The following is a 19,072-nucleotide window of genomic DNA, read 5'->3' on the forward strand; positions in this document are numbered from 1 at the left end:
CATCTCTGTTCTTCTAACTCTTATTTTGTAATATATATTATAAAAAAATATTTTGTCTCTCCTTACTTTTTATAATAGTTATATTTTTTTGTTACATAAAAAAACATATTAGATAAGAAATGAATATAAAGAATTTCTTAAGTTATTATGATCCGATATTTTATATTAAATTTGAGAAATAAATTAAGATATTGTTAAAGTTGTTCAGTATCTTGGGCAGTTGAATTTTGTCATGATTCAAATTTGCCATTTTTGCAGGTGGTATTATTTGTTTTAAATGTTTGTTTAAGGGCAATCTTGGCAGTGATCCAATCATTTAGATGTAAGAAGTATATTTCAAATTCTCTTCTATGATTAGTTTATTTAATATTAAAATAATGACTTTATTATTTACATATTTTTAGTTTATTAAATTTAAATTAATTTGTGGTCTTTTAATTATTTATTAATGATAGTATATATTTAATACTCCCTCCGTCTCAAAATATATATCTCTTTTGAAAAAGTTACGCATATTAAAAAAATATTAGTTAGATAATATTTTCTCACTTATATCTCTAACAAATGCATGAATGTTAGACTCTTATTCAACTCTTATTATTTTTTTGAAATAATGTCAATATATCTGGATTGAAAATTAAAAGTAAACAGGTATTATGGGAATTTAATTTTTTGAAAAAAGAGAGACGGAAGATATCTTTTGCCTGTAATTTAGCTTCCGTTTCAAGGATACGCCTCTGAGCCCGTGACAGGGCTTTCTTCAAACTAGAGCTTCAGCTTCCCTTGGATGTTCCACTCTGCTATTTCGGGCTCTTAGAAAACCCCCCCTGATCATCTCTAATTACACTTCTCATGCCGCTGGAATTAATGACTGCATTTTAATCTTCACCCAAGGTCATCTTATTGTTTACTGATTTATCTTATCGTATTACTCCCTCCGTCCCCCTGAGCAGTATACATTGGGGGACAGGGACGCGACACGGACTTTAATGCTCCTGCAAAATGTAATTGTACAATCTATTTTTAAAATTTTTCTTTTCTGAATTAAAGTTTGGATGTTATATTTTTATACAGAAAAAGAAAATCTCAAAAATAAGTTACGGAACTATATTTTATAAGAGCATTGAAATGCGTATCGAGCCGTTAAAAAGAAACGTATACAATTAAATGGTACAGAGGGAGTACTTAATAACTACTGCATATACAAACTGTATTTGTAAATGTTTACTTTATTACCTGTTTTGTGCGTAAATATTATGCATACTTTTATGGAGTGCAGATGTGAAATTAAAGTCTTAATCATCTATTCGTCTCTATGTAGAATTTCTTTGGCAAAATGTTTCCCACAGTAAAATCCTGTCATCAATTTAAAAACTCCGGAGTAATTGTATGATTCATCAGTCTTCAGCACTTCTAATGTCAACTCCCAACTACAATTACAAAGCATATGAATATCTTGCTCATAATTCTTAATCATCGATATATGACAACATACCCAATTATCTACACAATTTCTATTACAAAGCATTAAAAACAATTGTCTATCTTTGAGCTGTGCTATATTCAGGTACACAATGAAATCAATCCATTGGCCCTCTGAACTGGGAGTCATTATTATACCACTTCGGATCCCAATGGTTTCCTATTTCTGGTGCAGCAAGTGAAGGGGCAGATCCATCTGGACCTTCATTAATCACCTTTTGCTTCTTCCGAGGAGACAGCGGCTGAACAGATGCATCAGTTGCTTGGTGTGAGTATGACTGGAACTGTTTATCCTCACCTCCAGGTTGGGACTCCGTGCCTACCAGAGAACTCCCCAGCTTCTGTTGTTCCTCAATAATCTTTTGCAAATACTTTCCTTGAGCTTCTATTCTCATTTGTAACTGTCTTTGTACCTAATTATCAACCAAGTGAAGGTAAAGTTAGCAAATACATTTATATCAAAGCTTTCTTACGTTGACTGCCCTGTTTATCTTGTAATTAAGGACTATCCTGAAACTATACAACCAGTAGCCAGTATCAATAACCTATTCTAGTACAATGAATGCCACAAAGGGATGTGATATATGAAATGTAAGACAAGCCACTATTTTCAAGCTTGCGGATATAAAGAATACAAATTGATCTATTAAATTTGTAAAATTATCAAGTTGCAACTTGTAAAGGTAAAAGATAATTATCTCACTGAGACAATTAAACTCATAAATGTAATCCGGTTAATGACATATTGCTTGACCTCGAAACCAGAATGGAAGATCATGTGAATATAATCACTTCCAAAAACAAAAAGTGCAAATTGATCATTACCTCTAGTTGTTCATGGAGACGCTTCTGAACTTCCATCTGCATCCTCAAAGCTTCATTAATTTGCAGTCCCCTGGATATTTCTATAATAGGTTAGGCCTGGTAAGAAACTTTAGACTGTAAAGCAAATTGATGTGTTATCAGATGACAGCAAACACCCCACGAACAAGAGAAAGTAAAATGAGCAAGGAGTGGAGCAAAAACACTCACGGAGGAGAATCCATACTGTCAAGGCTGTCTCCCGATATTTTCTTATCTTCTTTGGATCCTAACATCGACAAAAAAAAATTATCGACTTAAAAAATGATGCTAGCATAATAAAATACTGAATCTGAACAAGATCCAGAAAGCTTTACCATCAGCTGGGGACTCTGGCAGATACTTTGCAAGTCGATATTTCTGTATTAAAATATAATAAAACACATCTACTTAGTACTCAAGTTCAATATATGTAACACACAATGACTGAAAACAATGAAATGAGACCAACCTGTAGGTGGCTTTTCACATGATAAATGGTTAATCCAGGTACGCCCATGACTCTCAAAACACCTTTAGGTGTTGCTCCTGGAAGAAGAGGAGGTGCAAAAATAAGTATGAATATATAAAGAGAACCACCCATGGTATTTGTAAGCTGAGAACAATTTTCAATGTCTTCTGAATATTAGAAGCTCTCATTTATAGGGCTCACTGCAACAAAATCATCTAAAACAACCAAAGACACACTTTAATACTCATATACTAAAATCAATTGTTACTTTTTTAGATACAGCTCAAAAATTATATACTAGAGTCTACTGAAGCTTTCATTTATTCACAAGAAAAACACTGATAACAGTAATTGCTCTTTCTCATGTATTGTTTAGATCCCACTATGGAGTTGTTTGGTTCGATGGTGGTATCATGTTGGAGTCGGGAATGAGGTAAAGGGTATGTGGTTGTGTTATCAATTTTGATATCACGTGTTTGGTTGAGTGATGGAATGAATATTTTTTGTTTAAATTTTTTTAATCCTTAATTTTATTTAGTTCAAAACTTTAATTCAGTTATTATTCTTATATATTTTTGAGTCATTGATTTAATTTTTGAATTAAACATTTACATGTATCTGTACAAATAAAGATGGAAATAATAAAACCGTATTTGATTCCCCAAACCCATGTTTCACACCCACCTCTCCCTTGGGGATCAAAATCTCATTCCTTGTGGGTTGAAGGTTTAAGGGATGGATTTTAATTTATTTTTTCTCAACCAAACATCAAGTATGGGGTGGAATAAACGAACCTCATACCTGATACCCAAACATGATGAACCAAACGACCCCTAAGATTTTCTGCGACAGCCTCAGATTCTATGAAATTGGTAAATAATCCAAAAGATAGTCTGGCTACCAGCATCAGTACCCAAACTACTACTCCCAGTCAATAAATCAGGGATTTAATGATTGGGAAGTTTTGGGTCCTTGTAATTAATACGTAGAATGGTAAATTGGTGAGAAGCGGAAGAAAATCTGGTGGGACTGATGTGAAATTGTTAGAATCAATAAATATTCTGCAGGAAGAACCGAAGAACAATGGTTTTGATCTAAAAAATGAAGGCGGCTAGGAGTAAGAGGAGATGCAGAGGAATTGGCAAAGAGATAATGTCACAAAATGAAGTCTAAGAGAAAGGGGGGGTTGGAGGTATTGATCTTGCTTATCAGGTTTGCGCAATGTGCGTCTCTTTCATTCTTTTTTATTCCTTCCCTGTCGGATAAAAGTACCAGGATCCATCTAGTGCAAGCAGTTCGTGATTGCGTAAGCAAATGATCCAACCTGATTACTACCCTACTTTGCTCCTATTTGAAATTAAAGAAATACAATAATCCAAAACCAAAAGAAGATACCCACTGTCTGGTCCTCCAAGTTGCGCGATGGCATCAACAAAACGATCATGGAGATCTGATGTCCAACGCAAACGCTGCTTGGCATTGGCCCCAGCAGGAGGAGGAGAAGTTTCGACAGGAGGTCCACCTACAGCCGCAACCGGTGAGATCTGTTCACTGCCTTGCGCTTTGTATGGCACCAAGCCCATGGTTGAGAATTTCTTTGGATTGTACATGTCGAAACCAATGTAAATCTCTGCACACAATAAATTGGCGAAAGTATGGGTCAGCAACTTCATATCTTCAACACAAATTTAATTATGCATAAACAGTACTTCACTTGGTGATACACAGAAAGTGGCTGCGTACATTAGAGCCAAATTCAAAGAGCACAGAAAAGAAAACAAATATAGGTGGATTCAATTGACTCGCAAGTCGCAACAACAGAACCCAAATGGAAAAGGAAAAAAAAAACCTGCAAAAAACTTAAAGAACCCGAAAACAAACCACACGAATTACAAATCTGCAAGTATACTCGTTATTTTAGCAACTTTGTAAATACTTATGTACCCCGCTATTAACGCTTTCCTAGTCATCATTAGTTTTTGGTTAAAATAACACTTAAATCCAAACAAACAAACATCATAATAACCAATAATGACCTTAATTAGGTTAATACAAACACATAATCTAACAAATTATCAAGTCAATCAACTTTCCCAAGCATAATTAGCCAACAACAAAACACATATAAAATCATCCAATATAAACCAATCATACACACAACACAAGAGTAAATGGATCTAACACTAGCTCAACTCGAAGCGTAAACAGCGATCGATTAAAGTCAAACACCACGAATCAAATACAAACAAGTTTGAAATCAAATTGAAGATACTTACAAGATGAGGAGAGATTTGTGTGGAGTAAGTGATGATAACAGTGAAGAAGCGAATGATTCGGCGAAAAAATAGGGGGTGAGAAATGATCAAGTAAGAAACAAAAGCATAGAAGTAATCGGCGGAGCCGCTTGAGCTGAAAAGGAAAGGTTGGAGCTGTAAGCGATAAAATAATAACGAGAGTGCTCCAATTGGCAAAGAGATGGGGTAATTAATGAATGGTGTTGAGCAATTTCGAGTCAAACAAATTGGGGATTTTTGTTTTGCTTTGCTTAGGGTTTGTGGGTGGGGACTTTTACTGTGTATTCTTGTTATATTTAATTTAGGAGTATTTGTTGGGGTTATTTTCGGGGCAAATAAAGAAACAAGAGTTTCAGCGAGACGGACAGCCCGCTTTAGATAAATGTCCTCCTTATGGTATGCCGATTTAATTGATGTATTTATTGGCAAATTAAATTAATTATTTTTAAATAGATTTTTCTGATGTGTGCTCATGAGTACATGCTAACCACGAAATTTTATAAGTTTGAGAGATTTTAATTGACCTCCTGCAAATACAATCACCGCACATTTCAAAATTTACCAAACATATCAAATTTTGTTCTTAATATGCATATGAACACAAACTAGATAAATCCTCCAAACATATTAAATTCTGCATTTAGCATGTATGCACGAGACACTAGACAAACGTACTAGACAAACGTAAATAAAACCACAGATTGCGGTCATCAGAAAATCTTACAAGACCCTCTTACTCCTGTTTTGATATAGGTCGCCCGGAGCTTCAATCAGTTTTGGCCGATGAAAAATCCTAATTTATTTGATTTTTTCGTCAATTGTTCTTTCCGGATAATTTTTATATTTTAGATTGTTTTATTTATTTAATTAAATCTATTCTTCATTAGTTTTATTATTTCCATATTACTGAGATTTTGTTTAAATTCTCTATGAGAGTTTTGGTGTGGTTTTATGTTTGTTTTGATATGAATCAATGTGTTTATCTTAGATGTGTTAAAATTTTAAAATACTGATTTAATAATTATTTTTTTATTGGATTGTAAATACAGTTAATTTGTTTATCCTTAAATATTTTTATTCTTTACGGGGCTTAAATTTTGTACCTTTTTCTTTCGGGCTTGAATTAATAAATTATGTGTTTTGAACACACTTTCACTCGAATTAATCACAGATTCATTGATCAATTTTAAGAATGAGTCGAGCAATAGTTCAGGTCCGGCTATCGTGGGCCTGAGCCTTAAACTTGTATTTAAAAGGTATCCAGCAGACCCTATTAACCATTGAGGCCTTAAGCGCAATCGTCCTCGCAGGGTCTTTTAAAGTTCGCCTTCAAAGTTTGGGTCTCCGGGCGCTACTAAGAGCATCTCCAAGGGGCTTTCTAAATGAGCTCTTAACTTCAAATTTAAAGAGCAAGACAAGAAATAGAGCTCCAATGGGCTCCTTGAAACTCTTTAAAAACTTAAGAGCTTATCATCTCTCCTTTCTTTTAAAGAGCATGTAGGAGCTCTTAACATGTTTTTCATGAATATAATATTACATTCCCTCCAACTTTATCACAAACATTTCTCTCTTTTCACTTTTCTCTCTCATTTATATGAATAAAATATTAATAAGGAGCAAGTATAAAGAGGAGCATTGGAGATGAAATCTATTTCAATGTCTTAACTCACTAGGAGCCAAATATTATATTATATTTTGGAGGGTGATTTAAGAGCCCGTTGGAGATGCTCTAAGCCCGCATAATTGCTCAGTCATGTACAGATTACATACAGCATGTCGTAGCTCATTAATTTTACTATTTTAGTCGTATATAATTTTCGTAACTACTGATTTTGATTTCTGGTTTTAAGTCAATTTTCGATTTATTTTTGATTTTAAATCGATTTTTAACATGTTATTTAATATTTATTTTTCAGTTTAATATAAAAATGACTTAAAATCGAACTGCCAAACAGGCTCCAAGACGAACCCACTCCATGGAATACAAGGTCAAGGAAATAATGATTAGTTTGTTGGGGTTTGTATAATAAACTAGTTTGCACACCGATTAGGCTTAAACTACAATCCTTGGAAAAGCTAAAGGCAAGACAAGAGTATATGACAAGCACGTGAATTTGAAACAGAAAGAATTGGGGGACACCTAGCAGCATCGATTACTACTTCTCTACCTTTAAAATATGGGTTTGTCTACTGTGTGCACATGCTAAGCATAAAAATCCATCAATTTGGAGGGTTTTGATTGGTATGGTTGTTGTAACTGCAGGGGGTCCACCATTATTAAACAGGATAAGCCAATCAAAACTCTCCAAATTTATGTGTTTCAGCGCTTAGCATGTGCCCATGGGCACACACTAGAAAAACCGTTAAAATATTTAGATTTGTGATTGTATAAATGTGCTCTGAAGTAAGCTTTTTGCCTAGGTTTTGTTCATAAAGTACCATATAGCTCTATATGTTTATTGTAAAACATATTCGATGATTTTGGAGTGCACTTTTTTCTTTTTAAAAAAACTTTCGAAAAATGAAAGTTAACGTGAGGTTGACATTTTAAAGTGAACAACAAAATAACAGGCACGATTTTATTTTCTTATTTCATACAATTTTCATTCAAGAACCTTGCACGTATATGAGCAATTTCAAAAGTTTCTACTTTCTATATCACAATATAAAAAACTTATAAAAATACTCTACTTTCCGGTGACATTTTAAAATATTTTTATAAATAAATTGTACTATCAATAAATAATAATATCATAAGTTATTTAAAATTTTAATTATATATATCATTAAAGATTCATGTATGTACTGCTGGGTGATACATGATTTTTCTTAATAATTAAATAGACTGAATTATTTAAGTCTCCATGTCCATAAAATTGATTAACTGATGATAAAATTAAGAAAATAAGGAAATACTTGCGGTCCTCTGGTCTGCAAAATAGAAGGTGGACTGAGCGCAAAATATATTGTTTTTTCTCTGGTTTCTTCCACAAAACATACATACTGTTAATTTACACTTGTGTTTCTTCCTTTCCTTAATACAAAGTGCGATTTATAATTACATATACAGAGAGAGACAGAGGGGGAGAGAGAGGAGAGGAGAGAGGGTTGAGAGAGAGAGAGCTGAGGGTGCATGGTTAATTAGGTTTTTATTTTCTGACCTAGAGGAATGTTTGACATTTCTTGATTGCCCACAAGCTGGTTGATCTAATTCTGGTCAGTTTTGCTGCTTTCTATCTTAATCTCTTCAAATTGTGTGAATTTCCCTTTTGTTGGATCCTGTTTTATTTTATTACTGTCTCTTTATTACTGATTGATTGTTCATGTAATTTATTTATTTTTAATTTTTCAGTTAGGTTTTGATTGTGTTTATTGGTTAAGTTCTTGCAACTACAATCTACATTTCATACTTTTTTAGGGTTTTTTTCTTCTTCTTGATTTTTTGATGTATGCAGATTAAAGAACTTGTTTTTATTGATATAAAGGTTCCTTTGGTGTTCAGGGTGTGTAAAGGGGTGGAGGGGTGGTGAATGGCTACACAGACGATGGGATCTCAGGGTGGTTATGGGAGTGGTAGTGGTGGTAATGCTAGTCGGAGGGCGGAAGAGCCGAGGACTGATTTGTTGGGTAGGCAAAGTTCTATGTACAACCTTACTTTGGATGAGGTTCAGGACCAATTGGGGGATTTGGGGAAACCTTTGAGTAGCATGAATCTTGATGAGCTTCTTAAGAGTGTTTGGTCTGCTGAGGCTAATCAGGGACTTGGTGGGGTTGATTTTGGGGATGCCCAACCGGGGAATGTGGCTTCGAGCTCCTCTTTGCTCAGGCAGTCAAGTGTTTCTCTGGCCAAGGGGTTGAGCAAGAAAACTGTTGACGAGGTGTGGCAGGATATCCAAGAAGGACAGAAAAAGTCTAGACTTGATAGGAAAATGAGGGAGAGAAAATCCACTCTCGGGGAGATGACTTTAGAAGATTTCTTGGTCAAGGCAGGGATAGTTGCTGAAGGAGAAAAAAACCCAGGTGCTGTTCCTGTAGTTGATGCGATTGAGATACCTCAACAAAGTGCTCCTCAGCAGGCTCAGTGGATGCCTTACCAGACACCTCCAGTTCATCAGTTAGCCCCGCCACAGCAACAACAAAATATGTTTTCTGTTTTTATGCCTGGTCCTCCACTTCCACAAACTCTTCCAGTTACTGCTAATCCGATGATGGATGGTTACGCTGATGCAATGTCTCCTTCCGCTTTAATGGATAATGTTTCAGATACACAGGCGCCAGGGAGAAAGAGGAATGCATCTGGAGTTGTTGTCGAGAAAACTGTTGAAAGGAGACAAAAGAGAATGATCAAGAATAGGGAATCTGCTGCTCGGTCACGAGCAAGAAAGCAGGTTAGTTGCAAACATCTTGGCTTTTTAGGTTCCATAAATCCTGAACCGAATTCTTAGGCATGAGATATTTCTTTGTTCATGAACAGGCTTACACCCAAGAACTGGAGCTGAAGGTTTCACGGCTGGAAGAAGAAAATGAAAGACTTAGAAACCGGCAGGCAAGTTGTATAAATTGTTGCATTTATTTTTGTGAGTGTATGTATGTTATAGCATATATTTTAAGTATACGAGGTAGGGTCATAGGGACGATTCAAAACCATGACCTTGTCATGGGGTAGGGGGAGAGGGTCTTTGCCACGAGGCGGTTCTCTAATAATTCTTTGGAAGTACTTAAAAACTTATATTGAGATGGTCGGGTTTGGTCTATAATTGTGTACGATATGTCTTAAATAATAAAGCCCTGTCATTGTAAATTATGATTCCAAGCCACTTAAAAATGCATAGGCTTAAGAGTATTAATGTTTTAATTGACTAATGACTAATGACATTTATAGTTTGTCATGCTCTTTCTGAGATAATTTTTACAGTATATAATTAGGAGGATTACTTAAGCACAAATGTATTACTCTTCTTGGTGCTTATAGTTAGTTCTGATCAGCACGATGTTGTTTCTACTATCTTTTTCTTTTCTTTTCCGTTGTTATGCTGAAGCATAATCTGAGTTAACTTGAAAAATGTTTTAAAATTAGTCCAAAAGGAATGTAATATTCTCATTGGAGTGGAAGGGCTAGTAAAATTCGGCAGTTGTGACTTTTGTGGTATTTTAGACTTTGCTTGCAGTATGCACTAATTTTGCAATGACTTGTGTGGCCTGTTAGGTAACCAAGGTGTTGCATTATTAGATCCCACGTTTTCACCCCTCTTGCATTAGAATGTAGTTTCTTTACCAATATCATGTTGCTTGTTTTTTTATATACTTATTGATTTCTAGAGATTATTAGATACATTATTAGATCCCATGTTGCTTGTATAGGTTGATTATATCTACACTAAAATATTCCAATGAAGGGGTTGTTTGAGGTGAATATTCTGACTGATCTCTTGTTGTCCAATGTCCACCACTACTTCTACTGTACTATACCTTCTTTAACTTTTGGCCAAGGAATTTTATAGACAATGAGATGTAGTTAGATATCTCAAAAGATTATCATGTCCTGCCATTTAACCCTACCACTTGGAACCGGATCAAATATTTTGAGTCACCAAATAAGGGGAGGGGGGATGTGAATACACACACACATTCCCCTTGTCTGTTTGCGTGAAAGGAAAAAAGACCACTGCTTTTATTAATTAATTTATCTGCGCTGATCTAGAGTCTGATGAGACTTTTACTTGCATCTAATTTTGAATAACGTTATATTGGTAAGAATATTATGAACCTTGTATGTAAGCTTGTTTTCATATTGCTTTTCGATCAATTTCTTTGGCATGAAGCTAACTGTCACACTCATGTAGTAATTTAGGCCTTTAGGTTGCTTTCACTTGGTGAGAATGGAATGAAAAACATAAACAAATTTTATAGAGAATGAAGATTGTATAAGTGAAATAGTTAATGAACATAAGGAGTCTAATTTTTTTTATGACGAGGATTGTAAGAAAATGATGAGGAGATGCAATGGAGCATTCCTTTCGGAACATGTGAATTCTAGCTCAAATATCTTGGAACGGGATGAAAGAAGGAACACAAATTATAAACATTTTCCCCAATCTTCCCTAAATAAGAGTATAAATTTCACTCCATTCAAGTGAATACAACCTTATGCTGTGTTGTGTTTGGTTGGGATGAATGAATTTGGAAGGAATGGAATGAAATTTGAACTATGTTATGGGCAGTTGTTTATAAATTTCATTCGTTCCTCCATTCCATTTTTTACACCCTATACTTAGAGATCACACCCCCAATTTGGGAAGGAATTCACCATTCCCTCGTATATTAAATTTCTTTACAGTTCTCATCATATTTCAATTTTACACTCACTCAATTTTTTCAAAACTTCCCTTCTACCTCTATTATTTTCATTTATTTTTAATCATTCCATACCATTCTCCTCAACCTAACAGAACATTAGGGTAATAAGGTTTCACCCGAAAACCGTCAATACAAGGTCAATTATACATTTTTCATGCAACACACACACACTGGAATCTGAATGTATATGCCCTATCTTTGAACTCAATAGACTTTTTTATGATTTGAAAGTTTGACAAAGTTGAATATATTCATTCCATAACGGTCTGAATATCACGTTGACATGTAATTATGATGATGTCCCTGTACTTTTGTTTGGGAAATTCCTAGAGTGTCTTGGTTTTTGAACTTCTTTGGAGATATTTTTTAGTATTTTTGATGTACATAGATATCTGATCTAGTGTCAAATGGCAAATGATCAGAACATACTACACAAAACAACTATTGTGTGTGTGATGTACTAGTTAGATTAGCAAGTGGCTAGATGCTGACCATTTAAAACACTAGCATGCAAGTTCACTGAATACTATTATCCTTTTTCTTCTTGTGTATACGAACAGAAGGAATCAGTATATTATGGGCTTGCCTTGTGACAATATGATCTTGTTTCTCTGCTGTTGCTTTAATTTTGTTTTTTAGAGTTCTTCTTCTCTGTTAGTTACCTATATATTTTACCAAATAAAACACAAAAAATGTAATTATCTTTTATATGTAATTATAAATTTCTAATTTATTGTGCCATTTTTGTAGGAGGCTGAGAAGGAGTTGCCAAATGTACTGCCTCCTGAGCCGAAGTATCAGCTCCGTAGAACAAGCTCAGCTCATTTCTGAACCAAGTGTTTATTGTGCTGGAAGTATTGTTATCTAGATGACCTGTGCTTGCTAATGTTATTATTATTCCTTTAGATAGACCCTGTTCTATGTGTCCCCAGTAGCTGAGATGTACTACATGGTTACATCCAACATTAGTGGGTTACTTTGAAAGCTCCCTGACCAGGTCTATTGTTGCTTGAGAGTTGGATTTGGCCATTAATTGTGCACCCGCTCCCTCCTGTTATGTAAATTTTAGAGTTCAGAGTCTTTGAATGCATTCACAATTAACAGTGATATCCTGTTGCTAGTCAGTTTGGTTAAATTTTCTTAATATCAAGTTTTGTATCAGTTTTGTGACTTCGGCTGACCTACCCTGTATTTTCATCTTTTCATGGCCTTCGATGAGCATTTTCTAATAAAACCTTTCATCTGTTCTGACTGATTAGACATAAAACTGTAGAAATATATTTCTCCCAGTTTTTACTTATCTGCTACTTTGAAAGTGTGGAAATTGTTTGATTGAGTTTAGTTTGAACATATATGAATGAATAAGCTGGTATGGTAATGCTACATACCCCAAGAAATTTTTCCAAATTTCTTTACTAAATGATGTGGCAGACAAATGGAAAATAGTGATCGGGTGATTGATGTATATGTGAGAGGGTTTCATTATTATTGGAGTTGGGATAATTTCTTGGGTAACTAGCATTTCCTTTACATAATGCAATGAGAATTTAATGAATACTGGATTGAAACAGAAATACGTTGCACATTTATCTTAGAAATTAACACAGGTAGCACTTACCATGTTGCTCACATATCTGAGATGCTTTCTTGGGGTTGACACAAGAAGGATTTTGTAGCATTTTCATCGCTGCAATACAAACAAGGGTGTTGTTCCACACGCTGCCTCTGCAGAACACTCCTAGCCAGCATCACAGTCTCTTTGTTACTCAAAGCACCTGAGTTTTCCTTCAACACCATCTGAACAGCATTACTGAATGCTCCGTAAGCCTTGTTCTCCCCTCCACTTGAACCGGAGATATCAGCCGATGTCTCATTCGCTTGGCACCCGCTAAGCAGAACGCCTGAGTCTGGATGCAGCGTTTGTTGCTCGTCATGAGGCAAACTGAACTTGGAGCTTGCATTGCTTCCAAAAATCTCTAGCAAGTGGGTGCCTAGATCGGATGTGTTGATGTTTGTCAATGCAGAAAGGTGTTGTAGAATTGTGTCAAAGGGTATGGCTTTAGGCTTGTGTGTAACGTCTGACGCGCCTTTCTCAAGGATCTTGTCAGGCCCGATTTGTTCTTTTTCTTTGTCAATCAAGCCTCCGCTGTGGCAGGAATCTGAGATGATTGTGAAGCTTGCTCCCTCAGGTAGCCGATTTACTAGCTCCCGAAAGTCCACATCTGTACAAATTAATAACGCAAATCAGACATATTCATCGATTGTTTATAAATGCCTTCTGGCACTGGCAGAGAAAAACGCTAGAAGATGGTTGCATCAACTGCTTGTCAGGAAATCGTGAATCGGACCCATAGAATATTAGCATATACTAATTAAGTTGTGTTTTGAAAAGATGACATAAGTTAGTGAATGACCTGTGATGAGATTGAAGTCACAAGGAACAATGGCTTCATCTTTACGAAACGGATGGCGAGGCTTGACAGAAGGGATCCGCGTGCCATGGCCACTATAATGAAAAAACAGAACATCCCCAGCTGCAGCCTCATCAATCATCTTCCCAAGAGCCTTCTTTATGTTTTCTCCTGTTGGCAACACTGTGGATCCCGGAGCATCCGTCAGGAGCTCAATTCGGTTCGGATCGAATCGAAACCGAGTCACGAGAGTCTTTTGCATGCTCAACACATCGTTGATGCATCCATGCAACTCATTTGGGGTGTTTGGGTAGTTGCACCCAACTAGGACAGCCATCCTTTTGTTTCCCTTGGCCATTCTTCTTTTACTTGGTTTTGAAGTAGTGATTCAGTTGAGTTGTGTTCGAATTTGGTTGTGTTACTTATAGATGTGGAGTTTTTAGGGAGAGTCTCAAGCTTTTCCTTCTTTGAGGAGTTGATTAAAATGCACTCCATTGATCATTATCTTCCAAGTTCAAATGTTTGTTCATTGCCCATTTTTTGAGGGAATTCTGTTTTTTGTTTGTTGCTTATACTAACAATACACGAGCTTAAGATTGTGTATTTGGATTCAACTTTATTATCATTAAACATTAAATATAAATTTTGTATCAGAAATGATTTTTATGTTAGAAGCACGAAAAATATACAATACATATTACATACCCATATATATTATAAATAAATAAATATATTTTTTATGTGTGTATATTTATATATTTATTTACAAATTCGCATAGAATTGTAATTAAATATAAATATTTAATATATATCTCATAAAATTATATATGATATATTTTTAAGATATATTTTAGTTATATTATATTAATATATTTATATCAAAATATATACGAAAGTGATAAAAATTGTATGGCCAAAATCTAATCATTTAGTAATTAAAATACCTGCATATGTGTTTTTTAAGGAAAATACCTGCATATGTTAGTTAACTTCTACTCTCTCTCTTGAACCATTCTACACGCGAAGAAACAAGTAGAATATCATTCCATATTGATTCCACAGACCTAATTTTTATGCTTCTGCCGCTGATGTTCTTAATGGAATGCACTAAGCTTGTTTTAATTCACTTCTTTAGTTAATTCATATGAATTTTAGATTGAGTGCAAGAACAACGAGCACTAGCTTTTCAGCAAAGAAAATAGAACCATGACGTACAAGTCTAAAATAGACATATATAATATAGGTTCGGATACATTAATCCTAGATTTTTAAAGAAATGCAAGGGTCTATCTTTCAGCCAAAAAAATCACTAGCCTCAAGATTTTTATAATTCGGCAAATTTTTTCCCACGGAAGATCTATTTTTATAGTTGTTTAGGATCATTATTCATATATTATTTTTTTTGTGTATCTTGTAGCTAACACTATATAACTTATACAAAGTGCACAAGTATTCAACTGCATGTTCTCAGTTTATTCAGATCAGTATGTGAGACGGGGGCAAGCTAAGCTGGTTTCTTGAAAGTTTTCATTTAACCGAACCAAGCAAGGACTAAGCGATGGTTAAATTGCCACGATATTCATCATCTTTTTACAACCTTCCAGCTGCAACAAACCCTTGGTTCATATACCCCAATAAGAACGTATTACACAATAGTTACATTTCGTGCCACAATAATAGTTAGGTTATATCATAACCTAGTCTCATAAGAATATTAGTAGATTTGCATCTTTAGGTACAAGATAGTTCTTCAATATTGGTTATGGAGCAAAATACTTAATACACACACTGGAAGAGTGCTGCACCTCTCTGCATCTGATCTTCCATTAATTATGTGCAGTTTGTATCATAACTTGCGAGTCCCTGCAACTCTGGCCCTTCAAGTCGAGGGTTGTTCTCGAAACTGAAATATTTGGCATAATACAATTAATGCAGACTACCAGGATAAAATAAAGGTATATCAATGTAGATAAGATAAGCCGAAAAAGAAACTTATAAACCTAGTCTCTCACACACATACATTTGTGATTTGACATCTTCCTAATGTCTACCACTGGAACAGTATGGGTAACAAAAATGTAGGACCAGAAAAACTATTAATTGATATAAATAACTAAAATTTATAAACCCAGCCTCTCACATGTATACATTTGTGATTTGACATCTTCCTATTGACTATCAGCGGAACAGTATATGTAACAAAATTGTAGGACCAGAAAAAAATTATTGAGTGATATAAATAGCTAAAATTATAAATATATATATAAAAGGAATAAATTGATATATAGGCCCGTGTGACCTGAACATTTTAGATACCAGAAAAGAGCAAGACATTTCATGTCTTTCCAAGAATTGAAATATGAGCTGAACTTTCATTGAAGAAAGACACTTTATCAAGAAAACATGAATACGGCTTATATCAGGAATCTAAATCTTACAAATCTAATTGCATTCCTTCAGTGTTTTTTTCACAAGCAAAGGGATTTAAATGTTAATTTTGATTAGAATGAACCAGGCTACTGACCAAGTTGAATTCGTCATGTCCCTGTCCTACCCAATAATAATGTTAATCTTTCAATCAGAAAGCGTTACCCATCTCCCTGTACTTTCTTTTCCGTAATAAGTTATATCATAAGAAAATAAAAGAAGAAGCAGTTAAACCTAAAAAACAGAAAATGAGAATGACAAATGGTAAAGTAAAGATTCAAGGAACACATACTTATTAAGTGGGATATGCTCAAAAGGACCTGTGGTAGGGATTGGTCCACACAGATTGTTGCTTGATACATCCCTGTAAATACATACATGCATGGTAAGTTTAATAACACAGTTAATTAAAAATAAGTGAAGGTGCATGCAAACAAACAAAATCTCAGAAACACTTACACCACTTTTAGGCTGGATATACTGGCAAGTTCCCTTGGGATCCTCCCAACCAAATGATTGTCATTAAGACGCCTGCCAATATATTTTGAAAAGATAAACTTATAACGATTGACACAATTAAAATATATGCCTATACACATATCCATAAGCAACTAAGGAATAAGAAACAATAAGAAGTAACGTACATGAACACTAATGATTTCAACTTCCCTAGTGTAGCAGGAATTTTCCCTGTAATATTGTTGTTGTACAAGTCTAGGCTTATTAGATTTTTCAAGTTACCAAGCTCAGCAGGAATAGTTCCTCCAATGTTATTTTTGTAAAGCTCTCTGCATCAACAAAGATAGTACTTCTCAAGTCAGTTAAAGTGTCATGCCACCAAAGACCACTGGCTCTAGTGACGGTACTTGACCAAAGTACAAACAGAAATTTTACATAAAGCCGTTTATCATCAAACATGTCATTCACAGTCATCCATACACAATACTTACAAATACTGCAGGTGTTCGAGTTTCCCAAGATCAGGAACTAAATGACCAGACAAATTTGAGTTTCCAAGGTCCCTGCATGACAAAATCATGATGTTATAAAGTATAATCTTCACATGGTAAAAGGTGAAATATTATACCCATGAGATAAATAGCAAACATAATTTCAAAAAACAACTTTTAACTGTGTTACCAATATCTCTATGCAAAGAGAATGCAGTGGAGGTAAGAGAGGGGATGCAGTTTTTTAAACATAGACAATCATCCTTTGCAATGTACAGCACATCCGGCCATTAACTTTATCAAAATCCACTCTCAAAGGTTGGTACAGTCCATTTAGAATAATGTTGTTTTTTGTGAAATTAACACTGTTTCATGACATCATTTAGTGAAGCATTGAACAGGCAGAAACTGCACAGTTCCGTAAAAAACAACAGGGACTTGTTCAATCATAATTCTGCAAAGATGGCTGTTCAACCAACACTCCTATTGTTAAAGTGAAAAGCCCGAATAGTTATAAGCATATTACAGAGTCTCACTCCATATGCATGTAACAAGAAAGTACAATAAACTTTCCAAAATAAAATGCAACAGTAAATTTTTGAAAAGCATCTCAAATCGTACCAATATTTAAAGCTTAACTTAACAAGGCAGAACCATAGAGGAGTAATTAGGTAAAGGCTCAAACAAGTACTTTTAATTTTGTTAGCTGCACTATTAATAATTAACCGACAATATAGCCTTGCCAACTTTCCAAAATAATGATACCACAAGTCCTTGCCGGTAAAGGCACCCAAGTTCAACAAAAGTCCTCAATTATATACAAGTACATACAGATCTACATGGTCAACAAACAGGCAACATTAACCCGAATAATCACCTACACTAAGATGATCTACAATTTTCACACCAACACATAATCCCCTTTTCACTTCCAACTTAGTATTAATAAAACCTAAACTTTATCAAATTAAACATTAGTAAAGCCCAAAAAATCCAACTTTACCAAACAAAACAATTCCAAGAAAATAAAAACCAAATCTTTAACCTAAAGTTTCAAGAACAAGCAAAAGGGTACTTAAATAACACAACATACAGGCGAGTGACTTGATTGTCCTGATTACAGGTGACATGAAACCAAGTACAAGGGCTGACTAGGTTAGGATCCCAGCTCTGTAACACGTTGTCTGGATCCTTGACGCTCCGCCGCAGCGCGTACAGCGCATCGCCCTCTGAGTTCCCATTCACCACAGCTACAAATATCGTCAAGGCAACTAATACAAGCCTCCCCACCACCATGGCTACACACCCTTTTGATTTCTCAGCTCTGTGTGTGTATATGTGTATGTATGGATAGGATCTGGTTTGGGAATCTTGGTTCTTGCTTTTTTGTTTTTTGTTTTGTGTTTTTTGAGTCCTTTGCTTTGGTTTGTTTGGGTACTAGTAGCACAAAGATTGATTATTGTGTGTTTGTTTAATGGTAATGTGGATGTGTAGCTGTTTGTTGACCTGGGTGCTAATGGAGTCTTTTTAATTTTTGTTTGGAAAATTTGTTCCTCTGGTAGGGCAGCCACACTTTGATTGGTTCTGGTCAAATGGAATTCACCTTTTTTGATTTTATTTTGCATTTGCTTTTAATTTTAGATTCATTTCCAGTTCAATTATGTGTGGGAGAATTAATTGGTAATGGGGTCAAGGTTCGAGACTTGTGAGTCTTGTCACCAATACTCGGGGTGAGGACCATCCATCTAAACCCGTCAATTATCTTGATGGGGTTTGTGAGTAGTACAAAGTTTTCATATGAGAGTTACTATTACTTACTCCTTCGATCTCACAAGAATG

The 19,072-nt window shown here is 35.0% G+C and overlaps 4 protein-coding genes across 7 annotated transcripts; 1 reads left to right on the top strand and 3 right to left on the bottom strand.

Annotated features, from left to right (window-relative positions):
• Window positions 1-1,362: 1,362 nt before the first annotated feature.
• Window positions 1,363-5,436, bottom strand: LOC108215638 (myb family transcription factor PHL7). Of its 2 annotated transcripts, none has more exons than XM_017388165.2 (7): window positions 5,071-5,436; window positions 4,194-4,424; window positions 2,795-2,871; window positions 2,661-2,703; window positions 2,515-2,572; window positions 2,308-2,377; window positions 1,363-1,895 (listed from the first exon to the last, which is right to left on the bottom strand). In XM_017388165.2, exons 2-7 carry the CDS (start codon window positions 4,402-4,404, stop codon window positions 1,581-1,583), a joined length of 774 nt encoding a protein of 257 aa, XP_017243654.1. In that variant the 5' UTR covers window positions 4,405-4,424; window positions 5,071-5,436; the 3' UTR covers window positions 1,363-1,580. The 2 variants fall into 2 exon arrangements, with proteins under 2 accessions (XP_017243654.1, XP_017243655.1); XM_017388166.2 differs by having other exon boundaries at window positions 4,190-4,424; window positions 5,071-5,354.
• Window positions 5,437-8,023: 2,587 nt separating this feature from the next.
• On the top strand, window positions 8,024-12,615 carry LOC108218484 (ABSCISIC ACID-INSENSITIVE 5-like protein 2). 3 transcript variants are annotated; one of them, XM_017391443.2, is made up of 4 exons: window positions 8,024-8,304; window positions 8,591-9,476; window positions 9,563-9,634; window positions 12,196-12,615. In XM_017391443.2, exons 2-4 carry the CDS (start codon window positions 8,619-8,621, stop codon window positions 12,274-12,276), a joined length of 1,011 nt encoding a protein of 336 aa, XP_017246932.1. In that variant the 5' UTR covers window positions 8,024-8,304; window positions 8,591-8,618; the 3' UTR covers window positions 12,277-12,615. The 3 variants fall into 3 exon arrangements, with proteins under 3 accessions (XP_017246932.1, XP_017246934.1, XP_017246933.1); XM_017391445.2 differs by having other exon boundaries at window positions 8,102-8,304; window positions 8,544-9,476; XM_017391444.2 differs by having other exon boundaries at window positions 8,166-8,304; window positions 8,574-9,476; window positions 12,196-12,427.
• Window positions 12,616-13,007: 392 nt separating this feature from the next.
• LOC108218485 (metacaspase-9) lies at window positions 13,008-14,275 on the bottom strand. The gene is made up of 2 exons (XM_017391446.2): window positions 13,860-14,275; window positions 13,008-13,667 (listed from the first exon to the last, which is right to left on the bottom strand). The coding sequence occupies exons 1-2, from the start codon at window positions 14,212-14,214 to the stop codon at window positions 13,072-13,074; spliced, it is 951 nt and encodes a 316-aa protein (XP_017246935.1). The 5' UTR covers window positions 14,215-14,275; the 3' UTR covers window positions 13,008-13,071.
• A 1,186-nt stretch (window positions 14,276-15,461) lies between these two features.
• On the bottom strand, window positions 15,462-18,817 carry LOC108218486 (leucine-rich repeat protein 1). Its single transcript, XM_017391448.2, has 6 exons — window positions 18,327-18,817; window positions 17,234-17,305; window positions 16,928-17,071; window positions 16,743-16,814; window positions 16,576-16,647; window positions 15,462-15,759 (listed from the first exon to the last, which is right to left on the bottom strand). The coding sequence occupies exons 1-6, from the start codon at window positions 18,527-18,529 to the stop codon at window positions 15,687-15,689; spliced, it is 636 nt and encodes a 211-aa protein (XP_017246937.1). The 5' UTR covers window positions 18,530-18,817; the 3' UTR covers window positions 15,462-15,686.
• Window positions 18,818-19,072: the final 255 nt, after the last annotated feature.

This window comes from Daucus carota, chromosome 4 (assembly GCF_001625215.2).
Source record: "Daucus carota subsp. sativus chromosome 4, DH1 v3.0, whole genome shotgun sequence".
Taxonomy (NCBI): Eukaryota; Viridiplantae; Streptophyta; class Magnoliopsida; order Apiales; family Apiaceae; genus Daucus; species Daucus carota.